We start from the raw sequence: 21522 nt of genomic DNA on the forward strand, positions 1-21522 counted from the left end.
GGGGAGGGGCCCAGACACCGGGGTCGCCCCTGCCCCCTCCCCAGCACCCCGCGCGGAATGGCGAGAAACCGCCCTGGTTTTTGGGGCTGCCCTCGGGGTGTCCGCGCCCCCCCCCCCCCCCCCCCGCGGGACCACCCTCTCCCAGAGCGAAAGACCCCGTCGCCGTGGGGACTCCGCTGCTCCGGAGACCCCGTTGCCGTGTGGAACAGCGGGGGGTCGCGGCTGCTGCCGGCGCGGCCGCCGGGGCATGCAGCGCCCCCCCCCGTGCCCTCCCCCCCCCCCCCCCGCGGGCAGAACCGGGGCGGGGCGGGTACGACACTTTATTTCATTTTTTTTGTCTTTTTGCCCCTTTTTTTCCGCGGATTTTTCCTCCTTCCCGCTCGCGGGCAGCGCCTTTTGGGGGGTTTTTTCCTTTTCTCCTCGGTCTGGGGGAGGGGCCGACCCACCCCAACGGGAAATGACGTCACTACCACGTGCGGGGGTGAGGGGCGAGCTGGGGGTCCCCAAATGTGCAACGCTGGTGGGGGGGGGCCCCGAGAGCGACGCCTCCCAAGATGGCACCCCCCCATCCAGGGCTTGGAGGAGGGGGGGACGGGGTCCCGAAATCTGGGTACCCAGTACCGGGGGGGGTTCCCACTGCCCGGGGAGGGGCCCATTGCTGGTGGGGGGGGTCCCCAAATGTTGGGGGCCCCATTGCTGGTGGGGGGCCCCAGTGGGGGCCCCAAAATGGGGGGATCCCCAAAGTTGGGGAGGGGCCTGCTTCCCGGGGGGGAAGGGCACTGCTGGTGGGGGTCCCGGGGGGGGTCCAAAAAACCCAGGGGAGGGGGCCACAAAGAGGGGGGTCGCCCCAGAGTGGGGTCCCCAAAATGGGGGCCCTAATGATTGTCCCCATTTTGGGGGGCCCATTGGGGGGGGGAAGGCACACGGGGGGGTCTAAGGCAAATGCAATTTTGGTCCATCTGACCCCAAAACCCGGGGGCCAGGGGTGGGCTGTACCCCCCAAACTGCCCGGGGTGGAGGGGGGCCCCATCCCGTCCCCCCGACACCAAAATCAGCCAAAGGTGCAGAAAAACCCCAAAATGAGCAAAATGCCCCCAGATTCCCCCCCCCCCCCATCATAGGGCCTATGTTGGGAATTGGGGCCCCCAGTGCCCCCCAGAATGTGGGGCCAGAGCAAAACTACCCAAAAATGATAATAAAAAAAACACAAAATTGCTGGGGGGGCGGGGTGTGAAACCCCAATGGGAAAAATTAGGGAAAAGTGGGTGGGTTCCCCCAAAAAAGCACTTGGAGAGCTGGGGGAGACCCAAGGGGGGGTTTGACCCCAAAATGGGAGGTTTGACCCCGGGGGGGGTGTGTGACCCGGGGGGGCATCAAATGGGGGCAGGGCTGACCCTAAACGTGGGGGTTTAACCCCAGAGGGGAAGAGGGACCCACACTGGGGTGGTTTGGCCCCAAATGGGGAAATTGGACCAAAAAAAAAAAAAAGGGGGGGGGGGGGGTAACCCCAAAAGGGGGATGGGCCCCAGATGGGGGGGTCTGACCCAAAACGGGGGGGTTTGACCCCAAACCCGTGGGGGGGGTTTGACCCCAAGCGGGGTTAGACCCCGAAACACGGGAGTTTGACCCCAAGGGGGGGGGGGGGGGGGGCCTTGCCCGGGGGTAATTGCACTTAATTAAAAAAAATGAGCTGGGGGGGGAGGGTCAGGGGGACCCCAAAGCCGGGGGAGAGGGGCATTCGGGCGATTCAGGGTGTTTCAGCCCCCCCGGCCCCACTCGCTGGCCTGCAGCAAGGGGGCCCCCCAGCACACGCGTGTGCAGTGCGTGTGCAAGTGCTGGTGACCAGGGCACACGCGTGTGCAGGGGCGGGGGGCGCACACATGTGACCGTGCACGCACGGGGTGGGTGGGTGGGGGTGGGGTGGTGGCGGCAGGGGTGCGGATGCACACGTGTGGTGTGACCACACAGTGCCAGGCGCGCACACGCGTGCGTGGGTGCGTGCAAACGTGCTGCGGGCACACGCGAGTGTGCGCAGGTGTGGTGCGAGTGCACACGCGTGTGCCCCCCCAGGAGCCTCGTGTCTTCCCCCCTTCCCCCCCCAAATTGCAGCTGGGGCAGGGAGGCCCAAACACCCCCGGGGGGCCCAGGGTGACCCTGTCTGTGCTGGGGGGAGTGGGGGGGGGGGGGGAAGGGAGATTTGGGGGAGGGGGGGAATCCCGGGGGGGGGGGGGGGGCAGGTGTCACACATCAGAGAGGCCGAACCCTCATCCACGTCGGGGGGGGGCTGGGGCCCCCCCGGGGATGGACGGCAGCGGTGGGGGGGGGGGCCGGGGGGGGGGGGGGCTGCGGCTTCCTTTTTTTTTTTTTTTTTTTTTTTGTCTTTTTTTGTTTTGTTTTGTTTTCCTCCTTTTTCCGGGTGGTTTCTCCTTGTCCAGGGGCGGCGTCAGAGGAACCAGGACTGAGGAGAAACAGGGGTCAGCGGCTGGTGGACACCAGACTCCATCCTCCCAGCCTCCCCCCCAGCCCCCCCCATGGTCCACTGGGGTGGGGTGGGGCGGGGTCAGGGCCCACCCGTGGCACGGGGGACCCAGGTGGCCGGGGGGGCCCAGGCGGCCGGGCAGCACCCCAGCTTGGCCCCAGCCTCAAGCCCCAGCACATGGTGGGCCCAGTGCGTCTGGGGGGGGACCCAGGCATCCGGGCGCCCCGCCCACCCCCGCGTGCCAAACCAGGCGCGGCGCTGGCGTGCCATTGGTTGCCAAACCACCGCACCACCAGGTCCAGCCAATGAGGACGCGTCTGCCCGCCGCAGCGCCCGCAGCCTGCCAAGGCCTGCCGGTGCCAGCCAATCTACCGCTGGCTCCTCCCCCTCCTGCCTGTCAGTGCCAGCCAATCAGGCACTGCCTGGCTGGCCCACCGAGGCCCCCCATTGGCCGCCAGCCCTGGCCTCCCCCCCCTACACCCGGCCCATTGGCTCTGGGCCGGTGCCGCGGCCTGCTCCAGCGCCAGCCAATCCGGGGCCGGCGCCATGGGGCAGACAGCCAATCGGGCGTCGTGCCACGGCGCTAGGGGCCAATGGGGCGCCCTGCTGGGGGTCGCGACCCCCAGCCCACAGTGCCACAGCAGTGCCACAGTGATGGGGGGGTGGGGGGTGGGAAGGCGGGGGGGGGGGGGGCACAAGGTTGCCACGGCAATGCTGGGGGCAGGGCCCCGCCCCACCATTGTTCCAGGCAGGGCCTGGCGATGACATCATGTCTCGTTGCCCCCAGCAACCAGACGGGTCAGGCATGATGGGGGGCCGTCCCCCCCCAGTGCCTCCCAATTTGGCAGCAGAGGTGGAAGGGGGTGGGGTCCTGGGACCAGTCTCATTAACCACCTAATTAGCCCAGGAGAGGAGGAGGGGCAGGTGAGGACCTGGGTGTTCGGGCGTGCCCTGGCAGGGGGCCCGGGCATGCAGGGAGGGACCCAGGCGTGCGGGGAGGGGACCCTACCTGCTGCTGGGGGAGGGTCAGAAAGTTGCCGTCGCGGGGTCCGAGGCCGACAAGGCGGGGGGCAGCGGCGGCGCCTGACGCTGCGAATGCTGCAGGGAGAGCAGGCTTAGCCCAGCCCGCGCGGGCACCCGTGACCCGCGGGGCAGGCGCGCGAGACGCGCGGCGCGAGGCGGCCGGCGGGCACGCCGAGCCCGTGGCATCGTGGCGAGCGCGTGAGCGTGTGCAAAAGCACCTGCGTGCGGGCGGAGCCGGGGGAACGCGCCCCCTTGGCTGCGAGGAGCCGAGGGCTGATTGGGGGGGGGGGGGGGGGGGGGGCAGCTGCACACGCGCGTGCGTGTGTGCAACAGTGCAGGTGAGCGGGCGAGGCCATGCATGCACAGTCACACGCGTGTGCATCCAGGGCCACGTGCACACGAGCGCGCGCACATACACACACACGCGCGCGTGCGTGCCCACTGCATAGGTGCCCCGTGCCAGCTGCACAGCACCAGGACCCCCTCCCGCCCTTCCCATCAGAACTTACCTGTGGGGACCTCCCCCTCCCCCCCATGTACCCCCTGAGGATGGAGCCGGAAGGAAAATTCACGGGGTCTAGGTGTCCCCCTGCTCCCCGCGGAGGACCCAGGCGTCTGGGCCCTGGACCCCTGGCAGCACGATTGACCCAGGCATCCCGGGTACCCCGCTCCCGACCAACACCCCCACCCCCCCTCCCCCGAAAATGGGGTAAAAGGAGGAAAAAATGGAGAAGGGGAAAAACGAACTGAAAATGGGGTGGATGAGGCGCCGGCAGGGACGGAGCAGACGTGCCTGGGGTCAGGGGACGGTGACAGGGGACAGTGACAGCGATGACGATGCGGAGGAGGTGATGATGCACGGGCAGCCGGGCCAGGCTGGGCCACCCTGTCACCTCGTGTCACCCTCCTGTGTCAGCCCTGTCACCTGCTGCACACCCTCACCCACCCCCCCCAGGGTCACCTTGGTGCCACCTGTGTCACTGGTGCCACTCTGCGCCTGCCTGTGCCACTGCCAGGTCACCCCAGGGCCACTGCTGCCACTCATGCCATCGGCCCCCAAGGTCCCTGCCTGGCACCTGCAGCCCACTGCACCCCACTGCTGCACCCCACTGATGGGCACCCCTGCTACTGCTGCTGCTGCATCCTGCTACTGTGCACCCCTGCACCTTGCTGCTGCACCCCAACGCACCCTGCTGCCGCACCCCCTGCACTGCACAGCTGCACCCCTCTACTGTGCACCCCTGCACCCTGCTGTTGCACCCCAATGCACCCCACTGCTGCACCCCTGCACCCCACTGCTCCACCCCCTGCTGCTGCACCCCACCACTCCACCCCAGACACGCTACTGCTGCACCCTTTGCACCACACCCCATCGCTGCACTCCCTGCATCCCTCCCTGCCCCACCGTGGCCCAGGTCCCGGCTGCAGGTGCAGTGGGGTGCAGTGGGGCGCAGGTGCCAGGGACTTACGGGGTGCCGCGGGCGCTCCGCCCTGGGGGCCGCTGGGGGCTTTGGGCTCCGGCGGGGGCAGGGGCAAGGGCCGGGCCAGGGGGGCCCCCGCAGCCCCCCCGGCCCGGCCCTGCACCCCGCACGGCTGCAACGAGAACACGGTGACGGGCACCCGGCACCCCAGGACCCCCAGGGCAGGGCAGGGACAGTGCAGTGGCACAGGGGGAGGGGGGCAGCGGCACAGGGTGGCACAGGGGAGAGACAGGGACCATTGCACATGGCACAGGTGTGCGTGGGGGGGGCCCCCCACGGGGAGAGTCCCCAACGTGGGCGTCCCTGTCACCCCCGTCCTGACCCTCCTGCTGCAGCCAGCACCGCTGCCGGGTCTCATTTGCATACAAGCTCCGCCTCCCATGCTGTATTTGCATTCCAGCCCCACCCCAGTCACCATATTTGCATAAAGCCCCACCTCTTTGCTCTCCAGCACCGCCTCTGCTGTCTCATTTCCATACAGACTCCTCCTCCTGGCCCTCATTTGCATCTAGGTCACGCCTCCAGGGAATTGTCCTGCACAGGCCCCGCCCCCCTGCCTAATTTGCTTACAAGCCCCACCTCCAGGGAACGCCACAGCAGAGGCTCTGCCTCCTGCACCTCATTTGCATACGGGTCCCGCCCCCTGGGCACCCGTTGCCGCGGCGACCGAGCACGCGCTTGTCCCTTGGGAGCTGCAGCGGGACCAGCGTCCACCCGGGGCCCCGCACCGGTCCCAGCGCGCCCCGCAGAGACTGGCAGCGCCCCGGGCACAGGGCGGGCTCGGGCCAGGGGACGGCATCCCCCGTGTCCCCACAGTGTCACCACCGCCTCCGCATGTCCCGCGTCACCGTGTTCCTACACCCCATCCCCTGCATCCCCTCACCCCCCCCCCCCCACCCCCACCAGGTCCCCGTGGTGTCCCCGCAGCATCCCCCAGCCCCAGCCCCGTCCCACCTGGGGGCCCTGGGCGGCGCCGTCGGCGCAGACGAACTGGACGAAGTCCTTGAGCGAGTCCTGCCCGTGGTGGTAGCGGATGGTGGGGTGGGCGAAGTAGGGGCTCGACTGGGGCAGGAGGGACCCCGACGGGAAGTGCAGCGCCGAGGCCGTGGCCCGCGGGCTGCCTGCAGGGACCCTCAGCGCCAGCACGGGCGGCCGCGGGACCCAGGCATCCGGGGATGCAGGACCCGGGGTTTGGAGCTCTCCCAGGGCCCAGGCATTTGGGGGGAATGGGAACAGGACCCAGGTGTCCAGGGACATCCCACCCCCCCCAATCCCCCAAGCCCAGGTCCAGACCCCCCATCCGCCCAGGTCCACCCTCTGTTCTCCCCCCAGTGCCCAGCTGGGACCCAGGTGTCCACGGCCACCACAACCCCTCCAGACCGGGGGTCCCAAGGAGCTGGGGGGGGGCAGGGGGTGTCGGGGTGAGGCAGTGGGGGGGGCTGGGGGTCCCAGGGGAAGGCAGGGGGTGCCCAGCGGGGACAGGGGTCCCAGGGGTTTCCGGGGGGTTGGGGTCTCACCGGGGCGGACGCCGGCCAGGACAGGCAGGGGGTGGTGGCCGAAGGCCATGCGGGGGGCGGCCCCATGCCCCGACAGGGCGCTGCAGAAATCCAACTTCCCCGACTTCTTCAGCGCCGCTGGGCCTGGAGGGGCCGCGGGGGTCGGGGGGGCACCCGGACCCCAGCACCCCCACGGCCCCCTGGGGACCCCGCCCCGGACCCCCAGACTTCTCCCAGACCCCAGCATCCCCCCAGGCCTCCCAGCACAGATCAGTCCCCACAGCTCTCAGGGAACCCCCATGGCCCCCACTGACACCCAGCACCCCTTAGCCCCACCCAAGCCCCCTGCATCCTCGCAACCCCCCTTTGCCCCTTACCCCACATGTTCCCCCCACGCTGTCCCTCCCCACGTCCTCTTGTCATGCCCCCCATGTCCACATCCGCCCCCAGGAGCCCCCTGTGCCCCCCCAGACCCCTCTTGTCATCCCCCCCAACTTCACATGCCCCCATGCCCCCCCATGTCACCCACCGGTGTCAACGTCCCCCCCCCAGGGCCCCTGGCTGCTGCCAGGGGCTGGGGACCGCCCCGGCCCAGGGTAGAAGACGTCATCCCCAGGACCCTCCAGGTCCCCCTCATCCAGCGCCTTGGGGCGCTTCGGGCCGCTGCGGGGACAGGGGTGTCACCTCTGGGGATGGGAGTGTCACCCCCCCCACAGGGATGGGGACATCCCCCCTCCTCCCAAGCAGTGTCACTCACCAAGAACTGGAGCACCACCCCCCGCTAGGGACACAGGGGTGTATGGGAGCCCTGGAGGGTGTCTGCATGTGGGGGTATAGGGTATCCCAGGGGTGTCCCAGGGGATTATGGGGGTTCTGGGGGTGTCCCAGGGGGTTATGGGTTGTTAATGGGGGGTTCCAAGGGGCCAAGTTGGTTATTGGGGGATCCCAGAGGGGGTCAGGGGGTTATGGGGGTGTCCCGGGGGGTTACTGGGTAGTAAAGGGGGATTCTGGGGGGCGAAGGGGGGTTATTGGGGGATCCCAGGGGGTTATGGGGGTCCCAAAGGTTAGGGGGGGGCGTGCCGTGGGGTTATAGGGGGGTCTCAGGAGGCCCCAGGGTACCTGGCGGCAGGGGGTCCCAGGGGCCGGCGGCCAAGCGCGACAGGGCTGATGTTGTAGTAGCCCCCTGGGCTCTCCAGGTCGGCCAGCGAGAAGTTGGGGCCCGACGCTGTCGCCACAGGGGCTGGGGGACATGGGGGACGTGGGGGACCAACACAGGACCCCCTGAGCCACTCCCACGTCCCCCATGTCTCCATGTCCCATGCCCCCACCTCCCCCCATTCCCACAACACCCCTGTGTTCCCCTGTCCCCCCCATCCCATCCCTTCCCCTGCCCCCGTCCCCCCCATCTCCCCACTTACTCTGGGACACCCTCACCAGCTCCGTCACGTTCCAGACACCCGACGTCACAAAGCAGTCCTGGAAGGTCAGGTGCCCTGGGAACACGGCAGATGGGGGACATGGGGGGACACCGCACTGGGGGAGCATAGGGACTGGGGACATAGACTCGCAGGGTAGGGACGCCATGGGGACAGAGGGCACTGGGGGCCACAGGGGGGGCACTGGGAGCACAAGGGGGCTGCAGGGGGTGGCACTGAAGGCACTGGGGGCTCACCGTTGGGCAGTGGTTTGATGTCCGCGTCTCCCTGGGGATTTGAACTGTCAGATTGTCCAGAGTCTGCAGGAGAGACAGGGTCAGGCCCGGCCGCTGGGGTCCCCCTGGACGCTGGGGTCCCCGTTCCGCCCTGGGGAGGGGCAGCCCTGGACGCCTGGGTCCCAGCACTGAAGGGCCCCTTGTTCCTGCGGGGTCGTTCAAGGTGAACGTCCTCCAGGACCTCAGCTGTGCCCGGGCGGCACCCGCAGCCCCCCTCCTCTGGGGGACCCAGGCGTCCAGGCACCCCCCCACCCCGTATAGGACCCAGGCATCCGGGTGCCCCCACCCCGCACCCCCGAGGGGACCCAGGTGTTCAGGTGCCCCTTGGCCGGGTGATAAGGGGGATGCAGCAGCCGCAGGGGGCCAGGGGGCCAGGGCTGGCAGGGGGCCGGGCCGGGCCGGGGGGGCTGGGGGCCGCCGTGGGGCCGGGCCGGGGGCCAGGAATGCGTTGGCCCCCCGCCAACGGGCAGCGCCAACAAAGCAGCCATTGTCTGCACTGAGTGGGGGGGCGCCCGGATGCCTGGGTCCCCCCCAGCACCTCCCCGCACGCCTGGGTCCCCCCCCCAGCGGCAACCCCCATCTGCCCCGGACACCTGGGTCTGCCCCAGACACCTGGGTCCCCCCCAGTACCTCCATCCCAGATGTCTGGGTGTCCCATCCCCCTGGCACCTTCCATCCCCGATGTCTGGGTCCTCCCAGCACCCCCACAGGGCGCCGGGGCTCCCCTCACCCCTGCTGTCCCCGCACCCAGGCGTCCGGGTGGGGAGGGGCAGGAGGACAGGTCCCCTCCCCCGTTTTGGCCCCGCCGCATCACCCTGCGGGGTCAGGGGTCAGCAGGGCGCGTGCCGGGTCGCAGCCTCCGCGGGGGGGGGGGGGGGGGGGGGTCGCGTGGCAGGCGCGTGCCGCCCCACCCCCACGACCCACCCGGCCGCCTGGGTCCTCCTGCAGCCCCTGGGCTCAGGGCAGACCCCGTGCTGGGTGCCAGGAGCAGGGGGCTCAGACGGCTGGGTCCCTGGGGGGGGGGGTCTCAGGACCCCCGTCCCGCAGCCGCCCCATGCCTCAGTTTCCCCTGAGCCCCCAGCAGGTCCCTGTGTCCCTACAAGACCCCAGCCCCACAGCGTCCCTGCATCCCCAGCCCCGGCAGGGGGTTCAGGTGCTGTTGGCAGCTGCACCCTGACCCCCCCCGCAGGGCCCCTCCCCCCACACCTGCGTCCCCCGGACCCAGGCGTCTGGGAAGGGACCCAGGCATTCGGGCAGCGCCAGCAGCAACCGTGTGCATCACCCTTGCAGCCCCTATGGACCTCGCGACCCCTACAGCTGCCCACAGCCCGACGGGCCCTAGAGACCCACCTGGAGCACCACAGAACCCCAGACACACGGAGGTCCTGGCAGAGCCCTATAGCACCCTATAGCTCCACCTGCACCCCGAGACCCCAGGAACCTACGTACAGGTCTCTCTGCAGGTGCCCGCAGGCCCCGATACACCCCGCAGGCCCCTATAGGCACATATGGACACCCCCAGCGTGGAGCCGGAACCTCAGCGGGGAAAGGGACACTGGTGCATGGGCTCACCCCGCACCGGGCAGGCAGAGGGGCACCACCAGCACAGCCCTGTGGCACATGCGTGTGCAAGACACGAACAGGAGCAGGTTGGGGGCTCCCTGGCACAGGGCAGGGGCTATTGCAGAGGGGGTGGCACACCATGGCACGGGGGTCCCCAGCATGGGGGCTGTCCCCATCCCAGGAGGGTCCCACCACGGGGATGCGGTGCCGCAGCGCGTTTCGGGTGCCAACAGGCGCCGCCATCTTACACACACGGGGAGGGGGGGGGTTGGCACCGTGCCCCCCCCCAGCCTGCAGCAGCCAAAGGGCCCCTGGCAGGGGAGAGAGGGGGGATGCCGGGGGGGCTGGGGGCCGGGGCCGCGCACGGGGCCTCGTGCCGCGCATGGGGGCACGGTGCCAACCGGGGCCATTTTGGCGGTGCTGGGCGGGAGCTGCATTGGGGATTTGAGCCCCCCCCAGGCTGGGCAGGGGAGTGGGGGTAGGGGGGAGGGCTGCAGGGCCCCCCCGCAGACATGCTCAGATTTGGCACATGGGCCTGGGGGGGGATTTGTCGGGGGGGGTGGGGGGGGGCGGGATGGGGGTTGGAGGCAGGATACACACCCCAACTGCCTCCTCCTTCACCCCCCAAGGCACATGAGGGACCCTGGTATCTGGGCACCCCCCAGCAAGGACCCAGGCATTTGGGAGCCGACCCTAAGCACTGGCTAAGCAGCCCAAAATCCCTTGCTCCAGCCCCAAAATTACACCTCCCCCCCAGCAGGAAAGACAGGACCAGGCATCCGGGCTAGGGCACCCCACCATGCACACGCACACACACACACACACACACGGCTCTGCCTCTGTGCCTCCCACACACGCAAGACCCCTCTGCAGCCCCTGCAGCTCTGCATACACCTGTGTCCCCCCACCTCAGCTCACCGCACACATGCTGGTGCCCTGCAGGCACAAGAGCCGGGTGCCCGTTGCACGCCCACGCCTCGGCCAGGGCAGAAGCATCCGCCAGGAGCCCGGCCCACGGCACGGCTCGGTGCACGGCAGGGCTCGGGGCTTAGTGTATGGCACGGCTCGGTGCACGGCAGGGCTCGGTGCTTGGTGCACAGCGGAGCTTGGTGCTGTGCAGAGCCTGGTGCACGGCACGGCTCGGGGCTTGGTCTGGCACCCAGCTTGGTGCACGGCACGGCTCCATGCACGGCTCATGGTGCACAGTCTGGCACAGCGCATGGCACACGGCTTGGCACGCGGCACACGGCACGCGGCGCGTGCTTTGGCACACGGTGCGGCTTTGTGCAAGGCACGTGGGGGCTGGCATCCCCGGCCGGGGCCACCCCAGGTGGGTGTGGGGCCGGGGAGGGCCGTGGGTTGAAGGGGGGCCCCGGGTGCCTACGCAGAACCGCCGGCACTGCGCCGGCCCCAGGGCTGCTGCAGACACAGCCCGGCCCTGGTGCAGGGTCCCTCCAGCACCTGCTGGGACTGCAGCTGCCCCCAGGGCATCGCAGAGGGGACAGTGCCCCCAGGACCTCTCTGGAGCCAGGGAGGGCACAGCCGGGAGCCTTTGCCTGCAGCCCTGGCGTGTGCAGCGGACCCTGCCGCCGCCCCCTGACCGTGCTGCCGGCTCCGGCTCAGCCCCCCGCGCTCCCCACCGGCAGCACTCACCAGGCGCGTGGACGAAGTAGGCCAGGTAGAGGTCGAGCTCCTTGATGGTGACGCCGATGTGGTGGGGCTGGACGCAGAGGCCGGGGCTGGCGCACTGGGGCGCCTTGGCCAGGCGCTCGCCGTCAGTGCTCTCCAGCGGGACTCCCTTGAAGAGGATGACCATCACCAGGTCCAGGCGCCAGACCTTGTCAGCCTGGCGCAGGCAGTCGATGCGGCGGATCTTGCCCTTCTGGTCGGGGTTGGAGAGGACGCAGCAGGGCGCCTTCTTGCCGGTGACGGAGAGCACGAAGTCCTCGCGGCACTCGGGCCGGATGTCCTTGCGCAGCTTGGCCAGGAGGCGCGAGGCCCACTTCTGCTTGACCTCAGGCTTCTCGCCCAGCAGCTCGTCCTTGACGGCACGCTCCTCCTCCTTCGACATCCGCTTCTCGTGCTTCTTGAAGTACTTGCGCTTGCGGGCCTGCAGGTTGAACCAGGTGTAGGAGAAGGCCCGGACGTGGGGCAGCAGCGCCTCGATGAAGGGGTGGAACTCATCCTGTGGGGCAGGGCACCATCAGTGGGGTGCTGCCGTGGGGTGGCCACGGCCCCAGCAGCTCCCAGAGGACCCCCACCCTGCACAGGATGCTCCTGGGAGGATGCCCGTGCTGTGCAGGAGGAGCATCCCCAGACATGGCCGCATCCTGCCCAGGGTGCTTCCAGGGGCACCCCTGTCCTGCGCAGGGGACCATACCCAGGCCCGGGGCCATCCCAGCCCCAGGAGACACTCAGCTCAGCCCTGGGCATTGCCGGGGACCAGGGATGCAGGATCTGGCCCCGGGGACGGCGCTATGGGGCTGGGAGACCGGGGCAGCGCCGGCTCAGGGGGACCTGCCGGGCTCTTGGTGCGCGGCTGGCGCCAGGGACAAGTCAGCTCCCGGCCCTGCACAGCCCCGGTACCGGTGCAGCCCCACGGTGCTCCCACGTCCCCAGCCCGGGGACGACTCAGCCCCGTGTCCCCATCCCCGCTGCCCCCGTCCCGGCGCAGCCCATGCCCCAGCCCCGGTGTCGCCCCGTCCCTGCCCCCTGTACTGGCTCAGCCCCAGCCCGCTCCATCCCCGTCTGGCTCTCACCGCCGTCGGGGCTCGGCTGCCCCAGGCACGTCCCCAAGCTGCCCGCGTGGTCCCCGTCCCTAGAGCTGGTCCCTGCTGCCAGCCCTATCCCCCCCGGTGCCACCGATCACCATCCCCTTCCCCATCGGTCCCCGTTCCCGCTGCCACCCGCCATCCCCTGTCCCCGATGCCAGCGCCACTGGTCCCCGTCCCCTGTTCCCGCTCGCTGGTGCCGTCAGTCCCCAGCCCGATCCCGGTCCCCATCGCACTCCCCGGTGCCACCAGCGCCTGTCCTCGGTCCCCGTCCCCGGAGCCGCCGGTCCCGTCCCATCCCATCCCCGTCCGTACCATCGCGGCGGCTCATCCCGGCCGTGGGCAGCTGCCAGTCGGGCCCCGGCGGGGCAGAACCGGGGGCGACAGACGGGGACGGGGGGCGCTACTGGGAGGGAAGGGGTTAACGGGGGCTACCGGGGGGGGGGGGGGGGGGCGGGTCCGGGGGGCGGACACTGCAGGGGGGCCTCAGGTACCGGGGGTCCCGGTTACCGGGGTGGCGGGGGTGTCCCAGCTGCCGGGACAGTGCGGGTCCCGGGGGGTGGTGTCCCTGTCGGGGGGGTCCCTGTCGGGGGCGTCCCGGTCCGGGGGTCCCGGTGCCGCCGCGGAGCCGCAGCCGGAGCCGCCGCCGCCGCCGCCGGGCGCGGAGCGCGCGGAGCCGCCGCGGCCCCTTTTGGCACCGGGACCGGCGCGGCGGTGGCCAATGGGGGCGCAGCGCGCGGGGGGAGCAGCCGCCCCATTGGCCGGGCCGGGGGGGGCGGGGCCGGGGGGGGCGGTGGAGTTCGGGGCCGGGACACGGCGCGGGGGGGCCGGGGGCGGCGGGACGGGTGGGGGGGGGGGGGGGGGGAGGCACCGGGCGCGCCCCGGCGCGGCCACGCGTGTGCCCGGCGAGCCCTCAGCGAGTCCCACGCGTGTGGAACAGCCAGACCCGTGCAAAGCCCCGTGCGAGGCGGCCGGCGGGGCAGAAACCCCCCCCCCGCCGGCCCCCCCCCCGGTGCACCCGCGGCCCCGGGGGCTTCGCCAAAACACGGGGATCTGCACCCACAACCGTGCCCGGGGCGGGGGGGGGGGTGTCACCCACGCACCTCGATCGCGCTCCTCGTGCAAACCCTCGTGCAAAGCCCCGTGCAGGGGGGTCGAGCGAGGACGCCGGGGCCGCGCTCGCACGAGGGGCCCATCCCGGGGGTCTGGCCCCCCCGACACACCCCAGGAGCGGGAAGCGCCCGGATTTTGGCCTCTTTCCCTGGCCCCGTGGCGGCCCCAGTGCGGAACGGCCCAAAACCTCCGTTTCTGCCCCCAAATCCCCGACGCGGTGCTTGGAGCCAAACCTCCCCCCCCCGTAATTAATTCCCTCTGTGTGAAGAAAAAGCCCAAAATTTGGGCGTTTCGGCGGCAGGGACGGGCGGAGGCTCCCGCACCTCGATGCCCGCACACCTCCCCAGCCCCAAACCTCATGGCTTTCACCCCAAAACCACAGCGGGGGGGGCGACGACATGCACGGGGTCGCTCCCCAGCCCCCACCCGCTTCCTGCCCCGTTTCGCTTAGCGAAACCCACAAAATGGGACACTGCGGTGCTGGCGGGGGGGGGGGGGGGGGGGCGCAGTGTGGGAAGAGGGACACCCAGGGGCTCCTGACCCCTCTGAGGGGTTCGCACCATGGGTCACGCTTTGCACGAGGGGGGTCACGGCCACACATGACACCTTCGCTCACAGCACCCCTGGCCGAGCCGCCTGCAGGGACGGAGGGGACCCAGGCGTCCGGGCCCCCTCCACCCCACAGCCCCCCCTCCCCTCCCAGCCGGCTGCAGAGAACCCAGGCGTCCAGGCCTGCCAGCACCCGCTTGGGCACCAGGAGGGCTCCCAGATGCCTGGCTCCACCCGGACACCTTGGGAAGGGCACTGGGGTGGGTCGGGCTGGCAGCGGGGAGGGTCAGTGGCCCAAACACCTAGGTCTCCCCGCGGCCCCGGTGAAGACAAAGAGCCACCAGGTCAGGCCCATGGCGCCCCGGCGCCTGGGTCCGCCCGAACGCCTGGGTCCCCTCCCCACCCCTCCACGGGGAAGTCGGGGCTAGCATGGAAGGATCTAGAGGCTTGGCCACTGGAGTCTGCACAGACGTTGGGGTCCCTGCCTTAGGCCAGGGTCCCCTCCCAGACGCCAGGGCCCCCCCCGGACACCGGGGTCCACGCTGAGGTGGGGTCCGGCCCCGGTGCCGCCGGGCTGCCATTGGCTGCGCTGGCCCCGCATTGAGCCGCAGTCTCGGGCGAAGCCACGTCGCCGCGTCCGCAGCTGCGAGCGCCCGGCAAAGCGCCAACGCGGCGGCGGGGGGGGGCGGCGCCGGATCGGGAGGGAAAAGCCCAGAAAAAACAGAAAAGAGGGAAAAAAGAAAAAAAAAAAAAAAAGAAAAACACCCCCCCTGGCCCCCCCGCCCCGGCAGCGCCCGCCCTCCCGCGCCGCTGCCAGCTCCCCCCGGCCCTCGGCTTCGCCGAGAGAGAAAACAGCCCGAAACAGCCAGAATTGCCGCCAAAAAAACCCCCGGCGGCCCCTGACCGTGCAGGCGGGGTGGGGGGGGGTGTGCGGACGGGGGGTGGAGGGGGGGGCGAGTGAGGGGCATCCTGGACCCCCGGGATGAGGAGGGGGACAGCCACAAGGGACCCCGGCACGAGGCCGGGAGCGGCCGGAACCCAGGCGTCCGGGAGGACCCAGGCGTCCTGGCGGCCTCGGAGAGAACGTGCCGGATGGTCCTGGCGGGGGACCCAGGCGTCCAGGGGGGACCCAGCCGTCCGGGCTGTGCGGAGGAAGCCGCCTGCCTGCTCCCCTGCCCGCAGCCACGTGGAGGACCCAGGCGTCCGGGCTGCTCGTGGGGAACGCGGGCGTCTGGGCCCCCCCACTTCCCCATGTGGCAGAGCCAGGAATGGGACCCAGGCGCCCGGGCCGTGCCGGGGGTCCGGGAATCACGGGCACCGGTGGGGGGGGGGGGACACGCCGCAGTGGCTCGAGGCGGTGCCGCAGCGCGCGGGGCTGCTGATGCAGTTTGGCACCGGTGGACCCGGGCATCCAGGCGTGCATCCCCCCACCAGCTGGGGAGGAGACCCAGGCGTTCGGGCTGCCCCCCACCCCCGCCAACCCCGCTCCCTCCCCAGCGCGGATCCAGGCATCCCGGCACCGCCGTGGCCTCCTGCCAGGCTGGGCCGGGGGGGCCCCGCGGTGCTGCCGCGTCCAAGAAAGCTTTTTGTGGCCCATCAATAATTCAGGGCCCCCCCCCAGCCCGGCCAAGGGCTTCTCCATTATTGATGCTGCCAGCGCAGCCCCACAGCCAGGGGACACAGGGGGGGCGTGGGGGGACACAGGGAGGGGGACTGTCAAAGCCACAAGTGCCGTAACACAGGGGTGCAGCAGTGCAGACAGCAAAGCATACCCACACGTCTCGCCATGCACGTGCAGGGCCCACACAGCGCGCACACGCCTCACCACGCACACGGCCCCTCGCACGCGCAGGCAGCGTGCACACCACACGGACACACGGCACAACAGCACGCAAACACACCACGCGCACCAGGCAGCGCGTGCCGTGCACATGCACGCCCCCCCAGCGTGGCACCCACGCGTGTCACCTGCCCCCATCTCACACGGCCCCGGGCGCCTCGCACGGCCTCGCACGGCCTCGCACGTGGCGGGGGAGGCGGTGCCTCCCCTACACCGATTGCATCAGCCGGCGGCGCAGCCCCACATGGCCACGCGTGGGGCACGGGGCCCTTGCACATGCGTCGCACACCAGTATGGGCACACGCACGCATGCACTGCACTGTGCGTATGTGTGTTGCACTCCTGGTGCATGCAGGGATGCAACACGGGCAGCGTGGGATGGCACCCGTATGCAGAGGCACTGTGCACACATGTTGCACACACGCTGAGCAGGGAGATGTGCATGGAGCGTGCAGGCGCAGCTGCCACGTGTGCACGTCACCTGCACACACATCGCACACACAGTGCACTCATGGCACGTACGCCCCCATTACGTATGTGTGCACCCAGTTCCCGTGACACACATATGCGTCCTCTCTCTCCGTCATATGCACCTGCACCCCATTACATACGTGTGCGCATCCCCACCATTACACGCGTGTGAACCCCGCCCTGCTGTTGGGCCCATCGGGCACCCACAGCCCCTCGCACGCCCCAGCCCCAACAGCCCATAGGTGCCCCACGCACCACCCTGGTCCTCGCCAGGCCCTATAGGCACCATAGCGGCTGCAGGCTGGGTGGGGCGTCGTCTGGGGGGTGCTGGGGCACCTCATGCCCCTCCTGTTCCCCCCAGCCCCCAGAGGTGGCTCCGCACCCTCTGCGGGTCCTGGCACCAGCCAAACGTAACAGCTGCAGGTGCAGGGCATGCCCCGCAGTACTGGGGGCACCCTGTGGCGCCGGGCCCCGCCGCAGCACCGTGCCGTGCCAGGCTGTGCCGTGCCGCGGGCTCTGGGGCACATCCCAAACCTGTGCCACACAACACTCCCCCGACACCATGTCCTGCTCTGGCGCCCCGCTCAGCAGCGCACCTTCGGCTGCCGGCTGCCGCCCCAAGGACGTGGTACGCTGCCTATGACATACATGTCACATATGTGTCCTGTAGATGGCACGTGCAGAGCACGGACCCCGGCTCTCGCTGCACTGAACCCCCAAACGCGCGTTACGTTATGCGTCGTGACGCACACACGGCACCCACAGCGCGCGGCGCGTTGCGCCCCGCTGCTGGCAGCGCCTCACGCCCTGCACCGCACCCCGCACCGGCCACAGCGCCCCGCGCTGCACCCACCTACGCTGCGCTGCTACAAGGGCTGGAGACGCACGTGCTGCTGCGGCCGCCGCCACACGCCCGCCGGGGCTATAGGGGCTATAGGGGCCAGGCACGCGCAGCCCACGCAGCCCTGCGGTGTAGGTTGGGCTGCCTCCCCCCATGGCAGCTGCGTGGGGATGGGGTGGGGTTGTGTGGGGGTGGCTCTGAGGGGCGCTGTGTATTTTCCCCTGGTCTTTGGAGAGGAAATGGCCACGGGGGTATTCTGTGCAGCCAGGGGGGTTCTGTGGGTGCCCTTGATCCACCCCAGGGGTCACCCAGCTGGTGACAGTTAACAGTGATGTCACGACAGCAAGGGTGACAGCGACCCACATTGCTCCGAGGCCGCACTACGTCCCGCCGGGGTCCAGGCCAGGGGCGGCTCTGCACGGCCGGGAGCCTTCAGCTGGGAGACCTGAGGGGACACGGGGGACACTGGCCCAGCGAGCAGCCACAGCACCGGCAGCTGGAGCCCAGGGCTGGGCCAGGGGGCTACATCCTGGTGGGGGCTGGGGCCATGCATGCAGCCGCGGGGTTTCACCGCCGAGGCTGCGGGTTATGGCACACAGAGAGGAGCTGCTGCCAGCTACGCCGGCTACAGGGGACGGGAACTGTAGGGGACCGGCGCTGGTGCTGCGCCAGTGGCAGACGAGGTACATCCCACGCCTGGTCAGCCACAGGGCCCAGCGGCAGGAGCTGCCGCTATACGTGCCGCTACACATGACACTATACGTGCTGCTATAGGTGCCGCTATGCGTGCCGCTCTCTGTGCCCGCAGCTGGGCACAGCGGCCAGATCCTGCGCACGCTGGGGGCCTGGCCCTGTGCCGGGGTGGGGGATGGTGGCAGCAGCCCAAAACCGCCCAGAAATGGCTCAAAAGGGAAAAGGGGGTGAGAGGGAAGCACACGCGTGTCAGCATGCGGCGCCTGTGCACACAGCCACGCTTCAGCACGCTCAGGATTGGGCCCATGAGGCCACCACGTATATGTGTGTGCACGCATGTGTGTGCACAATGTGAGACGGGGTGCGCACAGGGGCATGCACACACATGCAGAGTGTGATCGTGCACACGCACCAGCGAGCACATACGTGTTTGACTATGTGTACATGGAAGCACACACACATGTGCAATTGTGTGTGCAGGAAGGACCACATGTGTGTGCACCAGTACAGGCAGGCGGGCTCACAGGCATGTTGCTGGCGTGTGCAGGCAGGGGCACACGCATGTGCAATGGCGTGTTGCTGGCGCGTGCACACGCGTGTGTGGGGCGGGCGCCGAAGCTGCGAGAAGCGCCGCTGGCCGCCCGCCCAGACACAACCGGCCGCCAAAACCTCCACGAAAAGCGGGAGAAAAGGGCAACGGCAGGGGGGGGAAGCAGCAACGCCTGGCAGGGGGGGCCAGGCCGCCCAGGCAATCATGGTGGGACCCCAGGGGGACCCCAGGATATCGGGGGGGGGGGGCAGGAACCCCCATAGGAACTCCCATAGGGACCCCTATGTCACAGCCCCCAAAACGTGCCCCCACCCAGCGACCGGCGTTGCCCCTCCCCACAGACAACCCCCAAAACCCCACGGACCCCACAGTCCTCCTGTAAAGACCTCCCTCCCCACGGTCCCCCGCAACACCCCAACAAATCCCCCCAATACAAGGCATTCCCCAGCGCCGGTGCCCCTGCAGGGGCCTCACCCTCTCCCGGCCCCACCGAGCCACCCGGCCGCCCTTCTGTGGGCCCCGGGGCTACCACCCCCCCGGGACCGGGTTTCAGCCCGTCCCGGCGGTGCCCACAGGCACAAAACACCCCGCGGGCACCGACTGCACCGTCCTGCGGGTGCCCCGTGAGCGACGCCTCCCGTGGGGCAACCCCACCCCCACCACCCCATTCCCCCTGGGTAACCCCTGCCCCGGCTCCCTCCGCTCGCAGGAAGGGGCTTCGCGGCGGCACCGGGCTGGGGGGTCCGGGGTCGCTGCCCCGCGCCGGATCGAGTCCCCCCGCACAGGGCCGGGCACAACCGGGGACCCTCGCACCGGGGGTCCGAGTGGAGCTTCTCCGAGACATACCGGCCAGAGGCGGCAGCAGCCCCGGACCGCCGGCAGCCGCGCACCGGGAGCGGCTCACCCGGGGCCCCGGGGCCGGCGGAGGAAGCGGAGTCGCCGCCCGCCCAGTATCGGCAACCGGGGAAAGGTCGCACCCCCACCCAATGCACCCCGATTTTGGCGCGGGGGGGGGGGGGGGGGGGCCGCAGCCGTTCGCGGTGCGCAGCAAAGCTGGGACCGGACCCCCCGGACCGGACCCCCCTTCACAGACCCGCCGTTACCGGACGCCCCCCGTTACCGGGCCCCCCGCTCCCGGCCGTACCTGGGTGAGGCAGTACGGGGAGTACATGGCGGCGGTGTCAGCCGCGGCGGGGCATGGCGGGGGGTCCGGGGGTGCCGGGGGTCCGGGGGGGTCCCGGGTCCGGGGGTGCCGGTACCGGCGGCGCGCGGGTAAAGTTTGCCCGAAGTTGGCGCCCGCCGCACTTTTGCCGCGGGAAGCGCCGCGCCGGCCCCGCCCCCACCAGGCCCCGCCCCCGGAGACGCCCCGGGAGACGCCCATCCCACTCTCGGGCCCGCCCACTAGCGGCGCGGGACACGCCCCTACCCACTATGGACACGCCCCCGCCGGGATGGGCCCCGCCCCTGTCGGGACGGCCGGGGGGACCACGGGGGGACCACGGGGGGACACGCTGGTCGTGGGGACACCGGTCCCCCACCTGCCCCCACCCCGTGCAGGGACCCCGCAGCCGCAGGTACCCAGGGGCCGCTGTGACTCCCCACGGGTGACAGTGACAGCAGCGCCGGCGGTGGCAGCGGGGAGAGGCGGCACAGTCTGGTGGCGGCTGTGGCGGCCGTGCCGTGACAACGGCGGTGGCAGTGCCAGTGGCAGTGGCGGTGACAGTGACACTGCCGGCGGTGGTGACAGTGCCGCGACAATGGCAGTGCCAGTGCTGTTGACCGTGTCATGACGGTGCCGATGACAGTGGCAGTGGCAGTGACAGCGCCATGGCAGTGTGGGTAACAGTGACAGTGCCGATGGCAGTGGCAGTGGCAGTGACGGCGGTGGTGGCAGCCTCATCTGTCATTCCGGCTGCGGCCGCGTCCCTCCGCCATCTGTCACCACCGGGTGCCAGCGCTGGCACCGCCGCCACAGCCACTGTCACCCCTTCGCTGCCGGAGGTGCCGGCGCTGCTGCGGCCCAAAGCATCGAGGGGCGGCACAAGGGGCCCTGGCTTTGGGGTGTCCCAGGTGTCACTGGGTGCCCTGGGTGGCCCTTGGCCAGGGGGGCCGTGGCTGGACGGGACCCCAGGAGTGTGGGGGAGTGTATCAGCATCCCCCCCTGCCTGGATGCCTGGGTCCCCCCCGTGCGGGGGTGGGGAGGGTGGGCACAGCTGCGGTCCCCCCCCCCACTGAGCCGCTGCCATGGGGGGGGCACTGCTGTCATGTGGGGGACAGGGGGGGACACGGCGCCATGAAGCCCCTACCTGGATCCCCATGCAGGGGTGGGGACAGGGCTGTCCCAGGTGTCCGGGCACCCGTTGCCCACCATGGCCAGAGGGGACCCAGCACGTCCGAGTCCCTGTGTCCCTGCACACACGTGTGTGCAGCCGTCATGCATCACACGGGGCCCATCAAGCTGCCCCCATCCCCGTCCCCACCAGCTGCTTGGGGGCTACCGGTGCCAGATGTGTCACCGTGACTAGCTGGGGCTGTAGACAGAGCCGGGCACAGGGCGGGGGGCACGCTCACACACGCTGCCACATGCAACAATGTGCGCTGACACGCCATGACACATCCTGACATGCCACGACACACCCTGACACGCTGTGACATGCCAGGACCGGCACTGACACCACAGCACATCTTCTGCCAGCTGTGAGGACATGTTGGGGACAGGGACCCTGGCGCCTGGGAGGGACCCCGGGGGAGACCCCGGGGTCTGGTCTGCACCCCCTCATCCCTGAGGCTGGACAGGAAAAACCTCCGTGGGGAGAACTGTGTCCCCATTCTCCCCCCCGTGGTGGTAAATCTGGGGCTGTGGGGTCTCAGCAGTGGGGAAAGACAAAGGTGGGAGCGAAGGAACTGCAGAGGCCCCAAAATCGGGCAAAACTGACCCAAA

General features: G+C 70.3%; 1 protein-coding gene across 7 annotated transcripts; it reads right to left on the bottom strand.

The window, feature by feature from the left end:
- Positions 1 to 279: 279 nt before the first annotated feature.
- On the bottom strand, positions 280 to 19931 carry NFIX (nuclear factor I X). 7 transcript variants are annotated; one of them, XM_064437266.1, is made up of 11 exons: positions 19726 to 19931; positions 11407 to 11938; positions 8152 to 8214; positions 7898 to 7972; positions 7599 to 7719; positions 7009 to 7142; positions 6501 to 6623; positions 5938 to 5997; positions 4972 to 5095; positions 3489 to 3577; positions 280 to 2458 (listed from the first exon to the last, which is right to left on the bottom strand). In XM_064437266.1, exons 1-11 carry the CDS (start codon positions 19750 to 19752, stop codon positions 2265 to 2267), a joined length of 1542 nt encoding a protein of 513 aa, XP_064293336.1. In that variant the 5' UTR covers positions 19753 to 19931; the 3' UTR covers positions 280 to 2264. The 7 variants fall into 7 exon arrangements, with proteins under 7 accessions (XP_064293336.1, XP_064293337.1, XP_064293338.1 ...); XM_064437267.1 differs by lacking the exon at positions 19726 to 19931 and adding an exon at positions 12840 to 13192; XM_064437268.1 differs by having other exon boundaries at positions 2350 to 2458; positions 5938 to 6104; positions 19726 to 19929.
- Positions 19932 to 21522: the final 1591 nt, after the last annotated feature.

Source organism: Phalacrocorax carbo, chromosome 30 (genome assembly GCF_963921805.1).
Source record: "Phalacrocorax carbo chromosome 30, bPhaCar2.1, whole genome shotgun sequence".
NCBI lineage: Eukaryota > Metazoa > Chordata > Aves > Suliformes > Phalacrocoracidae > Phalacrocorax > Phalacrocorax carbo.

Coding starts and splice junctions, on each gene's coding strand:
- NFIX (XM_064437266.1), bottom strand. CDS start 19,752: ATGTACTCCCCGTACTGCCTCACCCAG. Junction 8,215..11,406: donor CTACTTCGTCCACGCGCCTG/GTGAGTGCTGCC, acceptor TCTCTCCTGCAG/ACTCTGGACAATCTGACAGT. Junction 3,578..4,971: donor CGGAGCGCCCGCGGCACCCC/GTAAGTCCCTGG, acceptor CTCTCCCTGCAG/CATTCGCAGCGTCAGGCGCC.